Source organism: Schistosoma haematobium, chromosome 1 (genome assembly GCF_000699445.3).
Source record: "Schistosoma haematobium chromosome 1, whole genome shotgun sequence".
NCBI lineage: Eukaryota > Metazoa > Platyhelminthes > Trematoda > Strigeidida > Schistosomatidae > Schistosoma > Schistosoma haematobium.
Genome location: NC_067196.1, coordinates 45,652,921 through 45,664,875, shown reverse-complemented (window position 1 = coordinate 45,664,875; position 11,955 = coordinate 45,652,921). Strand labels below are relative to the sequence as shown.

Sequence of the window (11,955 nt, the reverse complement as noted above, 5' to 3'; positions counted from 1 at the left end):
GATCGGAATACAAGAAATTATGGAGACGTGACAGGAACTGTTTACTATACGTCTTTTTGTGTTGTAATTTTAACCTAACTATATATACAACTTGTAAACTTATTTTTCCGCGCCAAATGTCATTCTATTTTTATCAGTGTTATTGATAAACAAATAAACTGTTGTACGATTTTTTTTTTCATATTCATTATAATTTCATGGGGAGGTAATCTCAATAACAATAATAATAATAAGTTATTCTCAAATAACAGTCTGTTACATGAGGCATGCCAGTTTACAGGCAAGATCAAGTTGCTACAGGAAATACATTATAGGATTATGTAAAGTTTTAAAATATAGTGCTGAAAACAGTATTCTGATACACAAATGGCTATCTCCCTTTTTTGTCGAAGCTACTTCAGCTCATTTATATTTTCATTAATTTTATAGGGTCATGAGCACGCTTCGTCGTTAGCGAATTGTCTATAATAACGAGTAACTGCTTATGAGAATAAGAAATAACTAAATGTTTGCTATATACGTACTTTTTTCGTTATGAAAACATGTAGTACTGCCTAAGTTTATGAGTTTCTCTTAAATAATACATTATATATATGTAGAATTATAGTCTACTTCGATATTAGTAGTGCTCTAATAATAGACTTAATCCCCAAATTGTAGATTTGTCACGATGTAACTGCCTAATCTATAAGATCTTACGTGGAAGTCACATCATTATCTATACAAACTCACCGCGTCGTAACAAGAACACACTTGGGCTAGAGATAGAACAATATATTTAATATGAATAAAAGGCATATGGCAACACTCAAAAATGACCACGCCTGCAAGGTCGATCCATGCCACCCGATGAATTCAGATTAACTGAATTCGTTCTTCCTGCTTTCTCCATCGTTAATTTTTTCTCCGCGTTAAATGTTGAATATATATTTCCCCAGTTGTCTCGTGTTCAACTTTGAGGAATGTGTGGTTAGGGCCACTACATTAAAGATGCCACAGGTATTCGGAGTTTGACAACGCTATGAGTCGTACCCACCAAGTGAAATCAAAAGACAGAGGCGAGGAGGTTCGAAAATATATTTGATAAGCTATCAATATATCGTGAATCGTCTGATCTAATCTGGCTAGCGATTGCAGTAGATGTTGAGCACGGCGTTCCCAATCATGATTAGGTGCGGATGCATGATCGAGCGCCTCCAGTTAAGTGAGTCCATTAAAACCAATGTGGTCAGCATCCAATGTCGAAAACTTACAGAGCTATTTATTTTGGGGATTTATCTCCCGCTACAACATATATACGTTTTTTCATTGTGAAATTATATTCAAATGAATACTAGCAGGACTGATAGTGCAAATAAATACAAACATTTGCCAAGCCGTCGCGGGATCTGACACTTAACAAATCCATTTCTTGTAGTATACTTCTTCCAAAAATCGAAAGACTGTATGTAGTTGTCTTATTTATGTTTAAGTAATTCATCAGATGAATGATCGCGGAAGTGTTCAACAATAAACACAGTTATGGTCATTTTGTGAATTGTTCATTGATACGATTTTCTATATATGCAGCAATTGTTAAGTTGCTCACTTGTAAAGACTTGAATATTTGGAAGTTCAGAATCTTCTAATCACTTGTCAGGAGCCATAAGATGCAAGTCAGAAAACGTGTGGATAGTTTCTTGGCCTAACCAATGTACTTCTGAAAAACAACAAAGCAATCGTGATACAAACGCCATAACGTCCATAAGATTATCGAATTCAATACGTGGATGGGAGATACAGCTAACAGAATGGAGCTATTTGCCTTACTTGTTGTAAACAATGACCTTCATTTTTCAATCCTCCTAAAATTTCAACTATCCATTTAGTATTTATAAAGGAAATACAGGCACAAAATAGACAGATTCAAAAACTTCAAGTGGTATTACTTAATGTCAGAAAACTTCAAGTACAAAGTTCATGATACTATTAATAATTCCTAGTTTATACACAGTAATGACATCACTGAGAAGCACTATTTAGACCTTGCTCAACAATATGCATTAGATTTCTGCTTATAAATCAGTTAGTGATTGAAAATTCTGTTTACAAAAATTTCATTCACAGTCTGCACAACAGACACAGTAATTCGTATTCGCCAACAACATAGCTCACTTACCATGTTCGAAACAATCACGCATCGTTTTACTCGTGAAGTGTATGTCACTACTTATGGTAACTCTTGTACTAATGTTATATATAATTCCTGGATATGCTAAGAAATCAGAAAGAAAAGGCTGTCAGTATCAATTATTACCCATATAACTTTTCGTTCTCAGATAAGTTATACAATAATATGTCAGTTCTGTCAGAGGTGATCATATCTGCATTTACTAAACAACTGCCAGACATCCATGTTCATTGGCACGCTTTAGGGTGGTGAATCAAATGTTAAAAGATTTCGGAGCTCATTTTTACTTAGAAAGTCTGACTGCAGTCGGTCTCTGACTTAATGATAATAAATTTCACCTTACTTTGCTACAAATGACCACATTAAGTTGACTTAACGTCCGTTCAGGTAGTGAAAAGCAGCTACGTCAAACTACTGATTATCTGGGATAAAAGCAAACACAAACATTACGAAAATTGGCGTGCGTCGGCAAAAATGCTGTTAATAGCTTATAAATAACGACATCCAAAATGCTAGACAATACGAAACGTGCACAATAACCCATAACCTAACATTTTTACTTTCCTCCTTGTCGTGAGAATTTAGACCAAAGGGTCTGCTGTAATCAGCCAACTTTGGAGGGGATCCAAGGTCTTCCTGAACTTCCAGAATATTATTTTGGCTGAAAACCACTCTTCAACGTTTCAACTAGTTAGAAAATAGTGATAAATCGGACACTACTTGCTGAGGACGTTCATTTCCATGAATTAAGAAAGGAAGTGACCCTAGAATTGGGCCATGAGAGAACCCACCACGGCATTCCGTAGCCTGAGTAAATATGAAATCTACCCTTGCTTGATAACGGAAATAATGTAGATATGAAGCGGGCCAATAAACTAATAGTGATTAGGTAACTAATTGTTTCAGCTTGTTAATTAGATACAAGTGAGCTGATAAAACTGAAGCCTATGACAGTGAGATCACTTTTCCCAGTAGAGAAAGGATTTAAAAGTCTTCAACTAAGTATTCTTCGTTTGTAGATGCTCATCCCAAGCGTGACGTTGTTTAACTGTTTCTCGACCGGATTGCTAGATTCACACTTACAAGTGATCCCGAATCTTTACTGAGGTTATGAAACAGAGTATCATTGGAGTTGTCGCATCAAATGTACTTCAATTCAAAAAATAGGCATCGAGTATATTTAAATATATTCGAATCAAGACAATTTTCTGCCAACCTCCATACCGCTTTAACCCATTTCATCTGAAACTCTGGGGGAAACTTCTTTACCATACTTTCTAAAGTTCCTCGAGAGTTAAGATCAACTGAGTGGTCCATTTTTTCTGAGGCTATCCAATAATTTTCAATTTCTGTTACCAGCTCAGACGGAATTTTCTGTCAATATGTTCTATACTGAAACCCTCAATCAAATCTTTTAGCAAGGGCCGACCGACTTCGTGTGTTCTGTCAAACAACTGTCTCAGTATAACGCATGTTCTACGATGATCAGACGACAATGGAAAATGATGTATTCATCTATGGCCTCCCGAACCTTTCCTTTATCATAATGTAATGTTGTTACATTGGTACAAGACTAACATTTTCGTTTTCTCTGGAGCCAACTTATTTCTAAAGTTGTGAGAATGGCTAACTAAACGGAGAACATACTCTTGTCGTTTGTCGTCACAATTTGGAGAGAGGATAGTTCAATAATCATGTTCTCTTTTTGCTTTGATGACCCGAACTTTCACTGAAGGCATGGCAATTGTTTACTCTGTCTATACTTCAACTCTCTAACTACTAACATTTTTCCTTCGTCGACTATCTTTCAAATCTGTTAGGGTGATCCTAGAGTTAATATCACTAATTCAAACAGATAATCTAACATTAAGGCTATGATAAGAAAGTTCATTAATAGGGACTCGTCATATATCTGGAGATGCATCTGTTGGCATTTCTTCTTAGTTCAACACTGAACATATGGGGATCTTGTTGCGCTTAGCAGGCATTCCACTATTAATCAGCTGTTATTACTGTTGGTTTGAGAACTTTGACGATTAAAGTGCTAATATAAGGTTTGAACGCAGAAATAACGGATCAAAACTTATCCGACCAGGCCAGACTACGTCCTTCCGTAAACCAGTTGAGCTGCAGTGTACCCAATGTCAGTTTTCCCTGCATTGCGAATACCTAGTAGGACGAGTGAAAGGGCGCCGGTCCACCCAGAAATGTTTGCAGCTGATTGTGAAGCTTTTAGTTGTCGATGAAAGCGTTCTACTAGCCCGTTTGCTCGTGGATGGTGGGCGGTCGTTAGGAAGCGAGTGATTCCTAATAGTGCGGTCAGACAAAGGAAACGTTCAGATTCGGATTGGCGTCCGCGATCTGTTGTGATGGTTGAAGGAGAGCCGAAGTTTGCTACACATCGTTCGACGAAGGCGCAAGCCACTGTTTCAGCAGTAACGTCCTTGATAGGTACTGCTTCTCGCCGTCGAGGATAACTCGTGCTCAAGATCAGTGTCTTCTTTTTGAAGCTCGGCGAGTTTAAGAAGGTTGATTCCTTGAAAACTATTCAAGGAAGTTATGCGAGACAAGGCGTCAGCGACTACATTGTTTGCTCCAGAAATGTGTTGAATGTCTGAAGTAAACTGAGAAATTTAGTCCAGTTGTCCAGACTCACGTGGTGAGTACTTGTCCGACTATGAACTTAAAGAAAAGGTAAGCGGCTTATGATCAGTAAAATGAGTGAAGTGTTGGTCCTAAATAGAGTGTTGAAAATGCCGTACAGCACAATATATAGCTAGGAGTTCCCTACCGAAAGTGCTGTACCTAGATTCAGTGTCTAAGAACCATCTCGAGAAGAATGCCAAAGGTTGCCAGGAGTGGTTAACCCATTGTTGTAAGACTCCTCCGATTTCTGAGTCTGATGCGTGTACTGCGATAGTAATGGGCGCTTGAGTGTCCTGATGTGGGAGCATCGTTGCCTTTGCTATGGGTTCCTTAACTGTGGAGAATGCTTGTCGCGCGGTATCGTCCAGACTAATGGATTTCGTATTTCCGCGAAGTTGGTTGGTTAGCGGTTTCATAAGTGACGCGCATTTCGGTATGAACCGTCTATGGAAACTTACAAGTCCGTTAAATGTGTGCAAATGCCCAGTCATGATCGGTTCTGGGTAATCCAGAATGGCCGCCACTTTTTTCCTAAGAGGTCGGATGCCTTGCACATCAATAGTGTGTCCTTGGAAGTTTAAGGAGTCGGCAAGATTTAGCATTTCTGAATGTTTACCATGATGCCATGTTTTTGTAGTCGTTCGAACACAAGATCCAGATGCTAGAGACGCGATTTGCTGTCCGGAATGGCTATTAAGCAGTCATCAACATGCGCATGTACGAAGTTGAGGCCTCGAAAAACGTTATCTATGAATCTTTGGAAAGTTTGGGCAGCATTTCTTAGACCGAAAGGCATTCGCAAAAATTTGTAGAGTCCGAAGGGTGTTATAATAGCGGGATTTTGGAATATTGTCAGTAGCCATAGGGAGTTGGTTATACCCTTTAACCAAGCCGATTTTCGAAAAGACAGTTGTACCTTTCAAGGTAGCTGTCAAATCGTGAATGTGAGGCAACGGGTAACGATCAAGAGTGGTTTTCGCATTCAATCGCCATGTGCAATGAAGATGCCCATGGGCTGCTTGACGGTTGAATGATTCCTAACTCTATCATGTGATCGAATTCGCTTTAAGCCAACCTCAGCTTTTCGGGATCCAGTCGGCGTGCTTTCGAGAATACAGGAGGTCCTGTAGTCGTGATGTGATGCGTAACATTGCTGGTTACGCACGAAATTTTGTTTGCGGTTGGTATCTCCCAGAATACGTATCGAGTAATGGTTTATAGGATGGGTCTATCGTGTGCCTAATGGTGACGGGAGATAATCTGCAACTAGAAAAAGAGGTTAAGCAAACAGATAAATTAGTGTTTCCGTCTACTAGCCTCCGTTTGCGCGTATCGATGATTAGATTGTGGTGTTGTACGAGGTCTATACCAATGATTGGCATAGAAACACCTGCAACAACAAAGATCCAGTGAATGGATTTGCGTAAACCTACGTTAAGGTAAACGTACCTTTTACCATATGTAGCGATAGGCTTTCCGTTTGCTGCCTGTAGGTTTAAAACCGATTCATGAAGCTGGTCGTTAGGATTCCCTGGAATAATGCTAACTTCTGCGCCAGTATCGACGAGGGAGCGAACTTTCATTATCACATCTGTGACTCATAAAAGACGGCTATGTTTGCCGGCTACGGTCGCCGTGATCGCGTGCCGGCTTGGAAGTTTCCCGAGTTGTTTTTCGTGTCGGTCGGTTTTGAGTTGGGAAAATTGAAGGGTTTTCTGCAATTTCTGGAAGACTTTCTATACTGGTTATGATACCAGCACCAGTCGTGGTTATCCGTCTCTCGTGGTCTAGAGACAGATCGCTTACGTGAAATGCTTCTACGTGGGGTGCGCGATCTCTTACGGTTGGTACGAAGATTAAGATAACGCGTGAGTGTATGACAATTTGGTTATGTCATTCTGAGTCGTTTGAGGCTTTTCTTTGTCTGAAAATACCTCGGTCGTAGATTTCGTAATTTCTAAAATACGATCGGCAGATGCAGCCAGTTCGTCTAAGGCGTTGTTCTGGAACGAGACCAGAACCGCTTGCACCTGTAGGGGAAGTTTAGACAAGAAGTGTTGTTTGAATAAACCTTCGTCGAAAGTTCCTGGGCCTATAACCTCTCTCATTCTTTGCAACATATCCGTCGCAGAACCGTGCTGCAGGTCCATGTCATTAAAGAGTTGATCTAACCTTTGTCGATCGGTTAGGTCTCCTCGTTTAAGAATCGAACGTTTTAAGGTTTCGTAAGGTTCAGAAACATCACTAGTAAACACACTAGGTGTTACGTACCTGTTGAATTCGCGCGGTAATGCCTTGACTACTGCGAGGAATTTTGCACGTGTGTCGTTCACGTCGTGCTCGTGGAAGTCGGCTTCTGCGTAACAGAACCAGGCTTCGATATTGTCGGGCCAGAAAGGTATGAGTTGGAACGAGGGTGGGGACATGGTTTTAATCTTAAATACTTTAAGAGTCTGTTCGGTCATAGGGGAATATTAGGTACGAGAATACGAGGGACTAATATGTAGATATCTTAAAACACGAGGAAAAAATATCACAATGTATAAAAAAAATAATAAATAAGGTAATAGTATATATAAATCCCAAAAAAGAACGGACTCACAGTTGCAATTAAGTGTACCAGATCACGTCGGGCTCACCAATGAAGATGACACAGGTATTCAGTGCTTGACAACGCTTCTACCAGTAACACCTAATATAATTCATTCCCACTCAGAGTAATCAAAAGACAGAGTCGAGGAGATCGGAAGAGTGTATTTGGCGATTACCAATATATCGGAATTCTCTGATCTAATCTGGCTAGCGATTGCGGTAGATGTTGAGCACGGCGTTACCACACGTGATCTGGTGCGGATGCCTGACCGAGCGCCTTCAGCTAGATGAGTCCACTAAAACATATGGTCAGCATCCAATGTCGAAAACTTACAGGGCTATTTATTTTGGGGATTTATTTGCCGCTACAATCTGGTGTGGATGCATGATCGAGCGCCTTCAGCTAAGTAAGTCCATTAAAACCAATGTGGCCAGCATCCAATGCCGAAAACTTACAGAGCTATTTATTTTGAGGATTTATTTACCGCTACAGCTGTGACCTTCAGAATCATGGTCTTTATCATTTCATCTGTTTGTCTCATGAGTATTCTTTAGTAGATAGCAGATTTCCCTTGGTACAAATAAATATGTACATCTATATTTATGCATGTATATATATCCAAATATTATAACTTAATGACCTGTGAAAATGGCGATTTGTAGATAGACACGCGAATATGACTTTCTCACTGTAGTGGTTTGTAATAAAAGTAGCTTTAACTTCAAAGTTCGGGATAAGTAACTGTTACTATCATTACTGATTTTAGAACACGTCAGTGTCCACGGCGAAGGAAAACTGCATGGATCTAATCACCATTCAGGTCACCACCTATGAGATTGACTCAGTTTGTAGAGACCTTTGCTTTCCGTCTTTGTTTGTCATTTTGTACTACTGACTTATTTGAAGTCACAAATATCATTAAGAGCACATGGACATTGGGCATTCGTCAAAGTTCCTATAATCCACAAATTAAAGCTAATGGATTACGTTTGTGCCTAGTTCAAGGACTAAAGCTAATACATACCATTCATCCTCTAGGAATCAGTTGACAACTTGTTTTATGAATACCGATTAACTAAATTCATTAATTTTCAGATCTGGGAGTCACGACGTTTTGACTGAATAACAAAAGGTTCGGTGTTCGTAAACAAGATTAATCCAATCAGTTATTGTAAAAAAACGGCCTCCAAGTTTCACTATTTCCATTTGAATAGAACTCATGTGGACTCCTCCAGTTAGTGATAATCCTACACCTTTCAACATTGAGCGAGAGCTGCTTCCTACAGTAATTTCAGAACCATCGTCCAAAACATCTAGTATATCTTCAACTACTAGCACTTTGGACCATGATTCTTTAAAGGAGAACTGCCTACAATATACTCCACAAAACGTCAGATACCAGCACTACCCAGTTCCGGTAATTAAAAGTACTTTGTTTTTCATGTACCATCTTATGTATATGAAATATATTCACACAGTCAGTCAGCTACAACGTAGGACCAGGCAAATATATGCATCGGTCCAAGTTGCCATACCTCATTAGCACAACAAGATGAACACCGGATTCATAGGAGTGGTTAGGTCAATGGTGGTAATATATAAAAGGAAGACTGCGTATGAGGATGTAGTACAGGAAGAAAGAATTAATTCGTTGAAAGAGAGATATGAAGTGACTTTAATCTCTTAGTTTAAGGGAAGACAGGGAGTGTATACACCTACGCCATTGTGATCGATTCTGAGCCATGTCACAGAGTCTACAACCATCGGTTACAAAAGTCACGCGGACCCCAACCGAGTAGCCTGCATCTACCGACATGGCTCAGACCAGATGCTAGTGATATTCACACAGGTTAGTTATCACTTCACTGTATTCTCGTCGACGTTTCCTATCCTTTGTTCTACACACGATTTGTTATCTAATACTCATTAAGTTAATTGGGATCGACCCGAGGTTGAAATTTCCAGAATATCCTCTTAGGTACTAGTTACGAAGGTTATTTCACTTGTACAAAGAACTGTAATGGAGTCGATCCGCTTACCTTCTGTGATAATCGCTTTATTGATCGTCCATTTTAATACAGCTTATTAAACGATGATTATTACTGATTTATAGACGAACACGGGTGACTCCATCTATTAATTAATTATAACTAATAACCAGATACATTGATGTGTACATGGTTACCAAGTAATGGAAAGCTTGTCTAAATATTATTACATATATCTATAAATAATACATTAGAGTCATTCAGGTCTGGGATGACTTTCAGTTTAAGTTGCTACACCATGTCAACATACAGAAAGAAAAATCTGATAAGAAATAAGGAGAAAATTGACATCATTAGTGTAAAAATAAAAATAAGTATATTATAGGGACAGTAAGTAAAATCAAAAGACAAAAATTACCAAGTAACTTCAAGCTCATAGTTTGGACTTGTACTATCAACAACATCACAGTTATTAAAGGTTATCAACTTAATTGTTTATAGAATGGGTTTATTTCACTAATTGTTTCATATTTTATGGATTCGGGTTTTCGTTGGTACAAGTTCTCTCCATTCTCAATTTTTCGACATAAAACATGGATAGAAGCAGTCATTTAGGAACCCAAAAGTAGGTAATGGGTGGTGCTAATAGCAGCCTTAATAACCAGCCCGTTTCCCTAAAATTTTATCATTTCGTGGACTGTATATTAGAATTCGTATAGCTTACCATGATTTTCTATCCATCAACTCAACTTGGACTTATCGATGCGAATATTACCTTTCAAAGTAAATTTTCGGAAAAACCATTCGATTACTTCATTCGTTGCTGAACTAGTTTATTTAGGTGTTTATACCTTTAGAGATTGTAACGCGTTTGAATGTGGTTCAAATAGATATTAGTTAAAGCCTAGTAATTAAAGTTTTGTCTTTACCTGACATATTTATGTTGCTTGTGTTAGAGTTCTGATGCCCGATATAGCTAGTAATGCTAGTGGGAGTAAGTTGGCAATTAACAAAAGTTTGAGGGTGTAATACTTGTGTTGTGCAAACATCGATTTACCGAGTGCATATATTCTTATATCAGTGGTAAATATAGTCTGTTTAGTCTATTCTCTGATGACATGTAGTTGTGTGTAACCACTCTATTAATGAAAAACAATTTATCTCATATAGATGAGTAACTAATTTATAGCGTGAACAGGTAGCTAATAATATCATCATCCCTTATTTTAAGCTTTTAAAATTCCAGTTTTTGATAATGGACAAGCTTTATGTAAAGTGATCATCTCAAGAGCAGTTGATAAGAAGGGTATATTGTAAAAAAGTGTGTGTTGTGTAATTTTAATGTTTCAGTCTCTGACCGAACATAAGACAAACCCAAATCCAATTAATCTAGCAAGTAATTACCACGGTTTTATGGCTAATAGTACGCATTTTTTTGGAAATAAAGTACAATTTAGAAGATACTACTTTGTGAAATATTGTTCTAAAAGAGTGCTAAAATACAAATTCAACATTGTTTTATTGGTTCAAGTAGATTTACTAAAAGCTCATTAAGTAGGAATAAAAATTAAGCTAGTTGACAATGCTATATTTACCACGTACTTTTACTACCAATCATATAATATTTTTTAAACATTTTTTTCAGAAGGTTAGATGCTTATCGTTCCCATACCAAACACTTCCCTCCTGTGGGTCGACAGTGTATTTGTATACTTGGTCTCTCCCAAGGAATGACATAATAACTCAGCTATGTTCACTTGCCACAACATGTTTTCGAGACACAAACACAACTATCGGACTTTTGTTTTCCAAACAAATATCCAAAGTAATTATATGTGCATGAATATCTGTGAATTATTTGTGTATGTTTCAATCCTTTGACTAGGTATTTTATGGTACTTTTTTCTGCTTATCATCGTGATCGTGCAATTAGCAAGCTATGGTGGTTCTAGTTGGCTTCATAATTAAACCCGATTTTTCTAAGGTTTAGTTAACGAAAGAAATAGTTCTTTATAGTCTTCACATTTACTATTTTAAGGTGATCTACTATATAATGTCTGCTTTTAGCAAATGTTTAGTTGTCGATAGTTAGCTAGTTATATGTCATAATCAAACCTCCGTATGGGTACGATTTAACATTGATACATAACTAGATGTTGCAAGACTTTCGTCCCTGAAATCAATGTCCATTCGTATGAGCCATTTAGTGAGGTTCAAGCTTCTTCGTTTGCTTCCAAAAGGTAATTATCATCAGTAGTTGGAGAATAGATTGCACAATTGAGAATCAGTCGTAGTAATCTCAATAAATTTATTCTAGTTACGAATCTAGTCTTTGATCCACTTACTTTGTTTATCGCTTTTATCTCATCTGTTGTCCTCTAGCTTTTCTACTATTATTATTTTTTTCTTGGTTTTCTGCCTATTAAGTTTTTGCGATTTTAATATGATTTACAATAACTCCAACCATCTTACATTGAAGGAAGTTCTGCGCTGCTTATGTTTGTCTGTCAAACCAGAATATACTATTATTCCTTGAAGCTGGTCACTATAGGTTCTAT

The 11,955-nt window shown here is 37.9% G+C and overlaps 1 protein-coding gene across 2 annotated transcripts in view; it reads left to right on the top strand.

Annotated features, from left to right (window-relative positions):
- Positions 1-7,703: 7,703 nt before the first annotated feature.
- MS3_00001378 (uncharacterized protein) overlaps positions 7,704-11,955 on the top strand; it is a 38,030-nt gene continuing 33,778 nt past the window's right edge. The window contains exons 1-4 of one of the 2 annotated variants that reach the window (XM_051208817.1): positions 7,704-7,815; positions 8,505-8,694; positions 8,745-8,826; positions 11,043-11,222. Coding sequence is in view for 1 of the 2 variants with exons in the window: in XM_051208818.1 (XP_051074222.1) it covers positions 8,629-8,826; positions 11,043-11,222 (378 nt within the window). In the remaining variant the exon portion in view is untranslated. Of the gene's footprint in view, positions 7,984-8,504; positions 8,827-11,042; positions 11,223-11,955 lie in introns of both variants that reach the window. The other variant, XM_051208818.1, reaches the window with a different exon arrangement.